General features: G+C 35.7%; 1 protein-coding gene across 1 annotated transcript; it reads left to right on the forward strand.

Moving 5' to 3' along the window:
- Positions 1-2526: 2526 nt before the first annotated feature.
- LOC140116499 (homeobox protein Hox-D3-like) lies at positions 2527-9746 on the forward strand. Its single transcript, XM_072133016.1, has 3 exons — positions 2527-2767; positions 6843-7468; positions 8591-9746. The coding sequence occupies exons 2-3, from the start codon at positions 7030-7032 to the stop codon at positions 9313-9315; spliced, it is 1164 nt and encodes a 387-aa protein (XP_071989117.1). The 5' UTR covers positions 2527-2767; positions 6843-7029; the 3' UTR covers positions 9316-9746.
- Positions 9747-15000: the final 5254 nt, after the last annotated feature.

A 15000-nucleotide genomic window follows, 5' to 3' on the forward strand; every position in this document is an offset into this window, starting at 1 on the left:
GTCATTACATAAAGCAATGCTGAGGAGCTGTAACACTCTGCAGGGCACAGGAGACACAGGCAGTGCCAAAGAGATAGAAGAAGGAGACATAAGAGAACAACAAGAAAGGGTTAAGGATCATTTTACTTATCTCTACATCGCTCAGCAGATTGTGAGGATTTTATGTTATGTAATGGCTGAATCTTCATTCAAGTTTTTAGATCTCAATAGAGGGAAAATATCTAAAAGGAAACAACAAAGAAGTTAAACACCATAACAGAAACCTATATGGCAACAATGTATCCGAATCACAAGGAGAAGCTAAGTGGTCGATTTATTTAGTTATTCATTTATTTAATTTTTTAATGTTATCTTGTTAGGTTTTTTTTTACTATGTTTTATCTTACTTTTTCACACACACACACATATATATATATATATATATATATATATATATATATATATATATATATATATATATATATATACTTTTACAATATGTGATATATTCCATAGAACTTTCCACAACTCTCCTTCCTTGGCTATGTGTAGTAGCTGGAAGCTCACTAGTTAAGATGAGGCCGGGTGTGCTGATTCCTTTGTGTTGAATTATGGCTTTGTTGAGCCAAAGGTCATTATAATGGATAAGTAGAGCAATAAAACTAGGAGAACCAGTACTCTTTTCCTATAAAGATTATCATTATTGGGTTATTAATACTCGAGCAGCTTGAATTATACCTCAGTAATAAATAGGGATCTTGACTCAAGCTCAGAAAGTATAAAAATAAGATCATCACCCCCCAACCCGACTCCCTGATCTCCTTATATTATTGTAATAAACTATTATATAGGTCAGGCTATACTATATTTAGACTATGTGGAACTATATATATATATATATATATATATATATATATATATATGTATATTATAATATAATATATTAATATAGTTGTCATAAAATAAATATATATTTATTTATTTATATAATTATATACAAGTGTGAACGAATCCTCTGAGTGTTGTGTTTGTGTGATTTTAGTGCAATGATCTCCATGGACAATGTGATTTATAACCTGCCCTAAAATGGGAGAATATACTCCCGGTATTCATAATGTGATTTTTATAGCTACTGCTATTGTCTTTTTACAGGGATATGTATATGTATCTAGTAGTCCATCAATAAAATGATAAACGACGTGTATTTTTATGGATCCGAAATCATTTCAAAGCAAAAATGTTTACATATATATATATATATATATATATATATATATATATATTAGAGAAATAAAATAGAATTTTTCAAACGAAAATATCAATAAAGCCAAAGATTTATTACGCCATAGTGAACCCCCCAGGTCATGTATAATATATTATCCTTATTTTATCGTTCACATAAATATTTCAAATGTGTTAAGTATCAAAGAAAATAGCAAAAAAACCAACTGCACATGTATTATTTGTAACCCATTGTGTGAATCGACCCTCCTCCCTAAATCAGGACCACCATAGATACTACATTATACAATAGAAAAGCCCGTTAAATAAATAAATAAATAAGAAGATATTGCAATAAATTATGCGTTAATTAGAGGAATGGCTAATATAAGGAGTAATTGGAAGGAGATCTCACCTTATGGAGGGTCTTATTGTTCCTTAGGGGTCAGTGAATATTTCTGAAGATGCAATCTTGCACAAAATGTGTATTTTCTATATGGGAAATCCTCATTTTCCTGCAGATTGGATGGATGCAGAGAGCTCTGCCATGAAGCTCTGGGCCTCCGCACTGGATACATAAAGTTGCTAAGTTAGCTAAATTCTCCAAATCTTCTTCCCACTCCATCCAGCTTTGTGTGGCTTCCCAGAGTATCGCGGTATTGGGTTCCCCTTCCCCTCGTTGTTTATAGCTACACAAGGCAAAAGGCCCATAAATCTTTTTTTTAGAAAGCTCAGAGAGACAAGAGGAAATTGTGTATGCATGGCTAGGAGCAGCTAATATCTAAACCCATTAACAAGCCTGGGTAGGACTCAAGTTGTTGGGGTACATTAACCTACAGTTACATTCTAAAAGAGGTAAAAAAAAGACATTGTGTGAATTAACATCAAGCAAATTCATCATTTTATTTCTTTGTCATCTGAAATTAGCTGAGCAGGATGAGCAACCTCCCTCTAAATGGTCATTTCAGGTCTGTTTGCATCAAAGTCATAAATCAGGGGGCAGGGGAAGTTTTTTGGGGGGTGTGTTGATTGGTTTGATAAGAACTAGGGAGGGGGTGTTATAGTGAGAGGGGTGTTGTAAAAAAGGGGGTGCATCAGATAACAATAAATATTATGACAAAGGGAGGTAAATAATCTAATAGATGGAGATCTAATATATAATATATGAATTTATTGCACTATATATATATATATATATATATATATATATATATATATATATATATTTATGTAGATGTTCATGGACCTTTCTTGTGTTTCAGGCTCCATTATGACGCCTATTTCTTTCCAGTGATCAATGCAAATGCTGTGATTGTATGTGTGGATGCAGTGAGGGAGGGCTAGCTCTAGTGCTTGGGTTTAAAGACCACTAAACAATCATAATCTGCATTGGCAATACCCCCACAAGAGCACTTCTCTCTTCTTCCACCACCCCCACCCTCCCCAAAAAGGGCCCTCCAGATAGCAAACGCCTCCCCAACATCCCTGCTCAGCCCTCTTGTTGTGTGCCTGAATATACACTGCAGCCTGCTCTGCTGCACCCTCTTCGCCTAGGAAAGTGTTAAAGGTAAGATATTTTCACTCCAAGCAAACAGCAGGCTTTTGTATACATGATTTATCGTCTGATTCTTGGTTCAAACAGAGTTCACATGAATTTGCTACTGCTGAAGGCTAGGAGATGGGGCTGACTTCACACTACTGAGGCTGCCATTAACAAAAAAAAAACCCTTTTGCCTTTTAGACTTGCAGCATTTGGGCAAAAACTTGTAGAGATGTAAATTGTGAAGATTTAATAATCTTGTGCAATATCCCTAGAAGACCGGTTTCCAGGCAGATGAGGGTTAAACTCTAACGACTCCATTGACTCTGTATATAGATGATATATATCTAGTGCGGGGAGAGGGGGGGTCATTGTATATATATTACATCCTTTCAAATATAGATTGGTTGAACGATGAACGAAAGATCGTTTGATATCGTTTGAGAGAGAGAGAGAGAGAGAGAGGAAATGATTGATGAATTACTAGAAATTCTTCCAAATTTGGATTTGTTGGAATTAACTCTTTATCCATTTTGCATAAATATTGGCAGGATCGTCTGCTTTACCGCACAGCCGATGTAATTGGTTGTTGTTTTTATTTTTTTTTTAAATTAAACTCCAGAACATTGGACGTTTATTTACAGCCTCCTCTTGGAGACATTTGGTGGGTGCTGTAGCTAAAATGATAATTCCTCTTTGATAAATGCTTTGCACATATTTGGGCTGATATTAATCACATAGGGAAGGGGGGAGGAGGCAAATACAAATCATATTTATGGAGGGGCAGGGTGCTGGGGCTATTAAATAAACTGTAATATTAGTATAATATATGGCAAGTTCGTGCAATATTACATAAGACGACAACAGATTGGATTGGGAGTTGAATGGTCTGCAAAAAGTGCTGATCAGGTACTGAAAAGGAACAAAGGACTGTGCTAGGGCCTATGCATGGGCCTTGTACCATGGCCTGGCTGGGGTGTATGGGGGTGCACTGGGGTGACCGCCATATTTACACAGCCAGTCACTAAGGATCTGGCTGGAGGAACTCTGCCAAGTGGAAGACTTTGTGTTATTATTGTTTTTGGCTCCATGTGAGTCACATTCCTGAGCCCTCTGTAAACACTTGGAAATGTTAGAGAAAGTTTGAATGGTAAATATGAGGGGAATGTGCAGGATAAATTGGCTCAGAGAGGCCCCCTCTCTCCTATGGGAGAGGTACAGGATTATCCAAAAGTCAAGTCTAGGACAGATAGACTGGTGCACACTGTCAAAAAGCCTGAACTTTGTATATATGACATATAGGACAGTATATAGATAATAAAATACAGAATCAAGAAGCATTATCATTTCCAAACTGAGAACCGTTAACCCTGATAGACTGTAATAATCGAAAATTAATGGCATTATAGTAACTGAAGAGATAAACCCATCGTTAACAGGACAACTTATCAAGTTTCACCATGTGGAAGTAGTGACATAGTTAACAGGACAGTATGTGTATAAATAAATAGATGGATAGATAGATAGATAGATAGATAGATAGATAGATAGATAGATAGATAATAGAATATGGATAGATAGATACATAGATAGAATTATACTTGGTGATAGATAAATAAATTTACAGATTATCTATCTGTCTATCTAATTATCTATCCATCCCATAGATAGAAAGAAAGAAAGAAAGATAGATAGATAGATAGATAGATAGATAGATAGATAGATAGGTAGATAGATAGATAGATAGATAGATATATAATTGATTATAGACATTGGATAGATGGATACATAGATGATAAAATATAAATAGATTGATACGTAGATAAAGTTATACTTGGTTTAGATAGATAAATAAAATATAAATATAATATAAATATAAATGTAAAATTTAGTAAGATAAACAAAATATAGATAGATGGAATATAGTTAGATAGAAATAAAATAGAGATCTAGATAGTCATAAAGACAAATAGCAAGAATATGGATATTGAATATTAAGAGTATGATTCTATTGAGATAAATATAACATAATTCGATAGATAAATAGAGTATAGATAGACAATAAATTAATTTTGAAAAAAAAAGTTTAGATACATAAATAAATACATCCATAGATGGATAGATACAATTATCATGGACGGATAGATAGAGTAGATAGAGTATAGATAGATTTAGAAAAGAAATGATACATATATAGTTGGATGGATAGAATGAATATAGACAGATGGATAGACAAGTAAATAGATAGCCAGGCATATTTAGAGAACACAATCCCTGGAATCCAGTTTTTCTTGCTCTCTATCTCTCTGCTATCTTTTCATGCATTACTAACTAGCTTGTGCTGTTGGTCATTCTGACTTGTGCGATGGAGAGAGCTGGGGAAGTCTGGATGGTGGTGGAGAGCTAGATCAGATGATAATAACTATTGTTCACCTTTCCTAAATCCATCCATCATGCCAGGTAGAACCACAAGCAGGAGGTGAGAGGCAGTCACATGGAAACACACAGGCAGCATTACACTTCCACTATAGTCTCCAGATATAAGCAGTCATCTCATTACTGTTAATCATTTTTATAACTTCCTACGGCACTTCCACTACATAAATCCAGCTGTCATGGATTTCATCTGTAATCTCACAGTTTAAACAACAATCCTGGGTTTAACTGGTGGTCATATATACTATAAATAAATCTGTGTCTATGGATAGAGAGATAGATATGAGTGAGATAGAAAGATAGATAGATACAGAAGATATAGCAGAGACAAACTTCACACATATTCTTCATAGTCGTAAGGAAAGTTTGTAAAGTTGAATGCTCGGGAATAAACTTTATTTTTCTATGTTATATATACATAAAAAACATTTCTGATGGTTTAAAGAATTTGGAAAATTTGTAATAACAAATGAAATTAAAAGGTTTTTATTACTGACACTTTTTGTACTGTATTTGATCATTCGGTGCATATTTAATCTCACCCACCGCTGAAGATTTCCCTTTAATCTATAGATACTTGCTAATTTCCCATTAGAAGAAATTAGAAGAAAAGTATCATATATATATATATATATATATATATGTATATATATATATATATATATATATATATATATTTAAATTACAAAGTATGTAGATAGATAGATGTAGAAAGATTATAAATATAGATGCGCGTGTGTAGTAATAGATCTTATTAAGTAGGTAATAGATAGAGTATAGCTATAGAAATATATATTATATGGATATATAATCGAGGATGTAAAGTAGTATGATATATATATATATATATATATATATATATATATGCTAAATATGTGATATATGATAGATAGACTTAAATTATTTATACATGTGTGAATAGTAGATATATAATAAACACAAAGATAGACAGATGTGGTTAGTTAAAGTAACTATAACCAGAATTATAATCAGAGGGATGTACAGTAGATATATGTGGGATAGATAGATAGATAGATAGATAGATAGATAGATAGATAGATAGATAGATAGATATGAGATAGATAGATAGATAGATAGATAGATAGATAGATAGATATGGCTAGTAGATGGAACATATATTATATAGATATATAAACAGATGGATGTACAGTTGATATATGTAGAATATGTATATATTATAGTTAGATAGACTCCTCATCACCCTGTATGTTGTAAAGTGTTTTAAGTTAGTTTATTTTACTACCTATAACTATAGACCTGGTATATAACAGCTTTGGTGCCATTATACATGTATCCAGTCCACCCCAGAGGTTATTAGTAAAGAAAATACCTACATTTTGGAAGTCCACTCTTTCCCCCTCTCCCTGTCTGTCTTGCTTATGTCGCTCCCCACCCAGGGATCACTTAAAGTGGCAGCTTTCAGACTGTAGAAGCAGAGAGATATGTAAGACCTACCACAGAGGAAAGCTTAGTGTTGTCTTCATATCCAAGACTCTTTTGTTACAAAGAATCACAGGGAGAAAAAAAAATTCACATTTATTTAAAGTGGCCAAACTTTACTTGTAGGTGCAGTGACGTCAGAAGGTGGTTCTTAGGATTTCTTTTGGAAGTCTAATTCTTTTATTTGCTTTCTGTGTGTCAGCAGGTCTGGGGCCTTTTACAGAAGATTTGGAGTGGAGGAAGAGCTGATGTGATCTAGAGCTAGGATGCTGGAGCTGTATCTATAGATCAGGCTCAGGATTGTCTACTAGGGTCACTGGGGTGTGATCTCAGATAGCCTGCGCACACTCTGCTCACATTTGTTTTTGCAAGGACTGAACACAACAGAGAAGATGCAGAAGTCACTTTACTTTGACAACTCAGGGTCTTTCGCAGGCTGTGGCTTCCAGGACACCAGTGCCATGAGTTACCTTGGGCACCAGAATTATGGCCCGGAAGATGACTATGACTCTGCCTACTGTCTGCAGCCTGGAACCACCTCTAGCTCCACTAGCAATAAAACCGAACACTCCATGAAGGGCATTCATTTTCATCTGTCTGATGTTTCAGAACAAGCCCAGAAACCTAAGTCACCCAACTCTGCATCCCCTAACCCCAAGTCCACTGCCACCCAGAACTGCCCCTCTCAGCCCAGTGCTGGCACAGAGCCTGCAGAAGTCACAGCCACCAAGAAGAGCAGCAAGAATAACAACCTACCCAAACAGATCTTCCCCTGGATGAAGGAGACACGTCAGAACTCCAAACAGAAGAAGCCCACCCCTCCCCCAACAGGTAACACAGTGGGACACCCCCTGCCCAGGAGCCATATTATGCTGCTAACATATGTAGTGGGGTTGTAGAATAAATGGGCACATGTTACATGACAATATGAGATGTGATGTGAGATATGAGATGATATACCTAATTATATATCTATTAGTTATCTATGAATCGCTGTACTTCTTGTCTGTATGTATGTCTCATATGTATGTATGTATGTATGTATGTATCTATCTATCTATCTATCTATCTATCTATCTATCTATCTATCTATCTATCTATATATCTATCTATCTATTCATCTAACTTTCATATGCATATATATCTACTCTCTCTCAACTATCTATCTATCTATCTATCTATCTATCTATCTATCTATCTATCTATCTATCATATCTATCAATTTTATCTATATAATGATGTCTTTAAATCTTTTTATTTATATATGTCTGTTCAGTGTGAATATCTATCTTTCTATCTATCTATCTATCTATCTATCTATCTATCTATCTATCTATCTATCTATCTTTCTATGATCTATCTTTCTATCTGTATATCATCTATCTATGTCATATATCTACAGTATCTATCTCCTATGTATCTATAGATTTACTATTTTTTTTCTCTCTGTATCATATCAAATGCCAATCTATTTATCTTTCATATTGATATGTATATACTCTCCATATATCATATCCATATCTATCTATCTATCTATCTATCTATCTATCTATCTATCTATCTATCTATCTATCTATCTCTATCTATCTATCTATCTATCTATCTATCTATCTACCTAGCTATCCATACATCCATCCATGCATTATATATTTGTCTTTTGTAGGTGAACCTCATTGTTGCTTCTTTAGATAATGTCACGCTCCAATTTTTTTCTCTTTTGACTTTTCTTGAGTTTCTAATTAGTTTTTGGATTTATTCTGGATTTTAGAGATATGGGAAGGGCTGGATTTTGGTATACTGAGCCTAGTTTAGCATGGGAATGGCTGTTAACAAATAACAATAACTCACATGTTTTATTGATGGGATATGTAGAATTAATAGGATTTTTTCTTCTGTTAACAATGGACTTTTGCACAATATAATGGTATTTTCCCTCTCCACTTCCTTCACCAGAAGATGACAACTCACTGGACAACAGTTTTATCAGTTCAGCATCTAAAAGGGCCAGGACTGCTTACACCAATTCCCAGCTGGTGGAGTTAGAGAAGGAATTCCATTTTAATAGGTATCTTTGTCGTCCAAGGAGGCTGGAAATGGCCAAACTTCTTAATTTATCTGAGAGACAAATCAAAATCTGGTTCCAGAATAGGAGGATGAAGTATAAGAAGGACCACAAGGGGAAGGGTGGAGGAGTATCTCCTGGAGGACAATCTCCCAGCAGAAGTCCATCACTGATACCTTACTCCAACTCCCTCACCCTGGAGGATGACAGTGGCTATGATGTTCCCATGGCTAATGAGTTCAACAAGAGTCCTGGTAACATGTATGGTCTGACAGCTTATTCTGCACCTCTGTATGACAACCCACCAGCTCAGAAGAGATATGACCAGGAGTATGAGCACCCCTCAATGCATGGGGATGCAGGCTATGACACCCCTGGATTACAGGGAAGCCAGAGTTACCTCGGAGGGAACTACTTGGAGAATGGGTCTGGAAGCTGCTCAATGTTCAATATGCCCCATCCTTCTACTGATAGCATTGACTACAGCTGTGCTGCACAGACACCAAGCAAACACCATCTTGGGCCCTGTGACCCTCATCCCACCTACACAGACTTAAACATACATCCTGTGCCTCAGGGGTGTTCCCAGGAGCCTCCAGTGCTGACACATCTGTAGAATTGTCTACCCTTTGAAACATAAAGGCAAATTAGCCTGGCCCATTATGTCATTAAAAACATGTAAACCCACCAACAGTATGCCTCAACCCCCCTACATCTCCTATGTATTTATTAAACTATGCACAATACAGGGACTATGCATGAAGAGCAATGCCACATAAGCAACCAATTAGACAAATCTCCCCTACCCTCTCTGTAGTGTAAAATCCTATGCCTGGCCACAAGCACTGGGGATGGAAGGTCATAGCCTATACATGCTGGAATGTACTAGTTCTTGGAGGTCCCCCCTAAAAAAATTAGTTCTATTTTAAACTGTATTTATGTAAGATTGACTTCCAGGTTTTTTGTAATTTCTCAAAATCTTTTTTAGTAGAAACAATAAAGAAAAAAAAAATTCCTATATTTATAATGCGTTAAATGAGTTAAATATTTGGCGTCTATTTTTGTTGCTTTGTTTGATACTTGTCTCATGTTTTTATTTATTATTAGGAATGTAAAATAAAAAAAAAAATCTGAATTTTTTTTCTTTCATTTGGAAAATGGATCTGGAATCGATTTCTCTGAGTTTGTCTGTATTTTTTAGTAGAGTTTGAATTAACCATTTGATAAAATAAAGAAAAGACAAATCAAATGTTTAGTATTCTCTTGATTTTTGATACTTAGGTAAAAAGACAAAGGGATTTTGGAAGTTGCTGAAATGAGTTTGTCTGTGTGTGTGTGCTTTCTCCCTGCTAGGGGTTGGATTTCACCCCTAATTCACCCCCATTAATCATCTGGACAGGGACAGTTCACATGGCCCCCTAAAGCCTTTTCATGTTAAGTTAGTATTCAGCCCTGGTACAATCTTGCTTGATCAGTTTTTGCATTGTTTTTTTTTTGCTAAACTTTTCTATTTTCTCGGAACTCAGGTTTGGGTTTCTGTAGTTCTGTAGATTCTGGATACATTGTAACATTGTGTTATGTAACCAGCACATTGCAGGTCAGGCAGATTTCCATAGCCCTGGCTGGTAAATATTTACTATCACTGTATGTCGTTTGTCATGGAGGAGATTCGGAAACAAGATAATTGGAAACTATTTATTTGTGCAACTGTTCTTGCATTTTTTTAAAAAATATATTTTTAAGGTAAAGTTTTGATATTTTACATTCAGGAGTGCAGAAACATCTGCAACTATTATTCTACCATTCTGAATACAAGTCTATAGGGACTATCTATCTATCTATCTATCTATCTATCTCTTTAATATTTTGGTACAAATCTGTAGTGTACCATCTCTGCTTAATATATATATATATATATATATATATATATATATATATATATATATAAATGTTATACATTTGTGTGTGTAAAACTAACTTTTGTACTATATTATATCTAAATATCATTAATTTATAGATCTTATGTATGTTATATTTTATCTTTCTATCAATCCTATTTTAAAAATGATAATATTATCCATACATCTATCTTTTTCTTTGTTGTCTACCTATCAATCTACCTACCTTTATTGATCCAATATCTAATATATTCCTTCCCCTTTTCACTTTCTTTCTTTTTTTCTTTCTTTCTTTTATACATATCAATCTCTGTTATTTATCTAATATCTAATATCTAACATCTTCCTTTTTTCTTTTTCTCTTCACCTCTTAATTTCTGTTATCTACAAATCTATTTTACAAATTAGCACATACTTTTCTCTATATAATCAGTTGTCATATAAATATGTTACACATTTATATATATATATATATATATATATATATATATATATATATATATATATATCCTCACACATTTAGATAAGATATGGTGTATTTCCAACCAAAATCACTCTTTGGGATGAAATTTAAACAGTGCACTTTTTAATGTATAGACTGAGCTTCTAATAGGTAATATTTACCACGAGCCTTCCCTGATGATTCTACACCCAGTAACTATAGATACTTGAGTGTTTCCACTTGTGAGTACAGGTTGTCTCAGGCTCCTGTCTGCTTCACATGGAAATATGGAGAGAGATATATGGGTGCAGTTTAAGCATCTATTAGGTTTTGGTCTGAGTGCTAAGAAAACAATGTCTGATTTTACAGAAAAATGTCCAAGTGGCTGTAATTGAGGCTTCCGCCTGAGCTAATGGTAAATGAGCGCCTCATAGCCTGGATCATGGGAGTGTAGCTCCAGATAACTCAATTTTACTGGGAGGAACAGAAGGGCAGAAATCTGTCTCCATGTGGCTGTGACTCCACCACAATCAGATGGCCCAGCCTTGTCATTACACCCACACTGGGACCCTGACAGGGAGAGGTAATGGGCTCAGGCTCTCATTCTTCACAAAGAGCCATTTACCAGGGGATCCGGGTCACAGCAGGCAATGCAGCAGCATGCCATAGTAGTATAGTAATGCCCGCATCATTGGGACAATTATATAGATTATACACAGGTCTCCATGAGGACAGAACCTGCTATATCCAGGGCTGCTTGCGCCATCTTTACATAGCAACTATCTATCTAGCAAGTATTTATCTATCTATCTATCTATCTATCTATCTATCTAGCTAGCAAGTATCTATCTATCTATCTATCTATCCATCCATCCAACCTACATCTATCTATCCAACTATGTAATATATGTAATCTATGTATTTCAACTAGCTTACAAACATGAACCAGCAATAATAATAATGCCTTTATTTATATAGCACACACAGATTACACAGCGATAGACAGAGCTTGCTAAATAGGAGTCTCTCCCCAATGGGGCTGACAATCTAATCAGCCTAACAATATGTTTTTTGGAGTGTGGGAGGAAACAGGAGGAAACCCACACAAACACGGAGAGAACATACAAACTCTTTACAGATGTTGACCCTGGGACTTGAAACCAGGTCCCCAGTGCTACAAGGCTATAATGCTAACCACTAAGCCACCGTGCTGCCCTAAATAATATTTGCTAGCACTTTAAATATTTTATAAGATATGTATTTTTTAATGTTTGACCTACAGCGCTACTCACAGTAAGCATCCATGCTATGGGAATCCCAGTATGGAAAATATTACATATCATTCAGGATTTCTGTAGCTGGGTGAATAGCCCTGCTCGTCAGTGTAATAGCTATGACACAACATAGGTAGTAAACAACTGCTTTCTGATAATCAGATACTTTCCGATAATAATACTTATTATTTACTGGTGATTTTGACACTTTAACACACATTTTGTGTTTTTTTCCTCCCACAGTTGTATCCAATTTACCACTCATCTTAGGCTCAGTTCACACTACCATTCCTTACCTCCGTTCCTTAAAAAAGTAAAGAACTGAGGTTTAAAGAGAACCCGTCATGCAAAATAACCCCCCTAAACTAAATATATTTTCATAAACTGCCATTAGAGAGCATTGCATCTATCCCTTCATTGTCCCTCTACATGCTTGTAAACTTAAGCAATGAGGTCCTAAAGCTGTATGCAAATGACCTGTGAAATGTCCAATGAGTCATTAGCATATTGAAGCTGTCCAGCTTATTCATGAGTGGGAGGCATAGCCACACCCCCAGTGTTTGACTGACAGCTGCTCCATGTAATGGCTGCTCCGTGTGCTTGCTGGTGGCCACGCCTCCTGCAGCCTCTGTGTGCATGTGTGTGTGTGTATGTGAAAGATACAACAGCTCCAGGATACAGCCATGTTGTAGCAGAACAGGTCAGATACTTGTGTAGCTGATGTCTGTGTCTCTCACATATATATAGCAGAACATGTCAGGTACTTGTGTAGCTGATGTCTGATGTCACATATGTATAGGAGGATGCAGCATGTCAGCAGGTGCAACACACACTAGCAATGCTATACTATATATTACACACAGACATGAGCAGAGGAAGGAGAGGGGAGGGGTAACAGGGGTGACATCACTGCCTCTGACCATGTGACCAGCCTCATTTACATAATAAAGAATAGATGATTTTATAATGATTAATGCAAGAAATAACTAGATAAAGGCTGGGATGGGATCCTTGTGAGCTGCTCCAACAGGTAGTAGTGACAGGACAAGTGACACAGACCTGATGACTGGTGTCCTTTAACAGAGCTTAAACATATCAATTTAAATCCCATTGACATCCATGTAAATTTTATGTCATCCGTTTTGTTACGTTTAGACAGGGATCCGTTATCCATGTGGTTTTTGGAAGTTAAAAATGATGGAGGCTGCAGTACTTTTCCTCCAGTTGACAAACAGATACCTGCCAAAGTGATCATAACGGATGACATTACACTTACATTGATGGCAATAGGATTTCTAATTGATACGTTAAAGCTCTGTTGAACCTCTGTTCTTTACTTTTTTAACGGAGGTGAAGGAACAGTAGTGTGAAATGAGCTTTACTGCAATCGAGCTATAGCTCATCCAGTTCACTCTGATTCATGCATCCATAATAATAGAGCTATGAGCAGTACGCAGGCAGAGAAGTGGGAGAGTGTATAAGAAGGTCACTGAGCAATCATTTTTTCATGTTTTGCTATTCCACTCAGCCCAATGGGCTCTTCAATATCTATATCACCAAGAAAATATGAGACTTGGATCATTAAGAAGTTTCTGAACAGACACCTGCCCCCCCAAAGGTTCTACTGGGAGATAAATCACCTCCAAGAAGTCCATTTACATAGAAGTAAAATCTGGAATCACAGGTATCACTGATTGATCTTACAGAAGATGATATAGGCCTGCATACACACACTTATATATATTGTAAATCAGAAGCAATTATCATCTGTATTATCTTTTATGATCTTTCTAAATCTTCCTTGTGGCCATATTGGAGCTGTCAGATATCTTTTATATGTTCACAATGCATTACAATTATTGTCACTCTTTTACACACCACAGATCAGTTTCTGACCATATGATCATTTGTCCATTTTATCATCATTATTATAAATTGGTGAGGTATCTGTATGTGTAAAAGCAGCCTTAGCAAATCAGCCTGCTAGCTCATGTTTCTAAGGCTATGCTGACTCCCCACAACATGCACGCTCAGCTGAACTGAGCCAACCTGTGTACCGGGGAGTCAGAAGGAATAGCTTGTTGTCAAAAGTGGACTAACGGTGTAAGTGTGGGACGGGCCTCAACTTATATGCCTTGACCCACTAAAGTACTAATGTTTGCTTGGCCAGTACCAAGTGTATATGCTTATGGGGAGGTTGGAGAATTAGCTTCAGTCAATATTCAGTATTCACACAACGCTTATACAGTGTACATAGCAGGATTTACAGTGAATTTATTGTATTTGGGAATTTATAAAGTAATGTTTTCTACTACAAAAAATTATCGGAAAACCCTTGCAATATTCATAGTAAAGTCACAGCTACAAACAACTCTTGCTATCCTGGATGTACAATTCTGGGGGTTCGGTACTCCTGCAAAATTTTATTAGTACATCATTTGAAAAAATATCAGTGATATTGTTTTCCTATTTATATATATTTTAACAAATTGTTTCTAGGAGTAGTTTTAGTTTCTTTTACACCTAGTAATATATGACTCCTTTTAATTACTGATGCCAGATAACATTTTCATCAAAGGAAGAAATTAGCTCCTCCAGCACACAAAAAATATGGTAAAAAAATCTTGGTTCCTTTATTTAATCCATACTGGTACAAAGATAAGATCCAATAATAGCGTAAAAAGTAT

Source organism: Engystomops pustulosus, chromosome 2, assembly GCF_040894005.1.
Source record: "Engystomops pustulosus chromosome 2, aEngPut4.maternal, whole genome shotgun sequence".
Classification (NCBI taxonomy): Eukaryota; Metazoa; Chordata; class Amphibia; order Anura; family Leptodactylidae; genus Engystomops; species Engystomops pustulosus.

Excerpts from the sequence above, each read along its gene's own strand:
- LOC140116499 (XM_072133016.1), top strand. The coding sequence starts at position 7,030 with ATGCAGAAGTCACTTTACTTTGACAACTCAGGGTCTTTCGCAGGCTGT. Across the intron at positions 7,469-8,590 it reads GCCCACCCCTCCCCCAACAG|AAGATGACAACTCACTGGAC; the intron begins GTAACACAGTGG and ends TTCCTTCACCAG.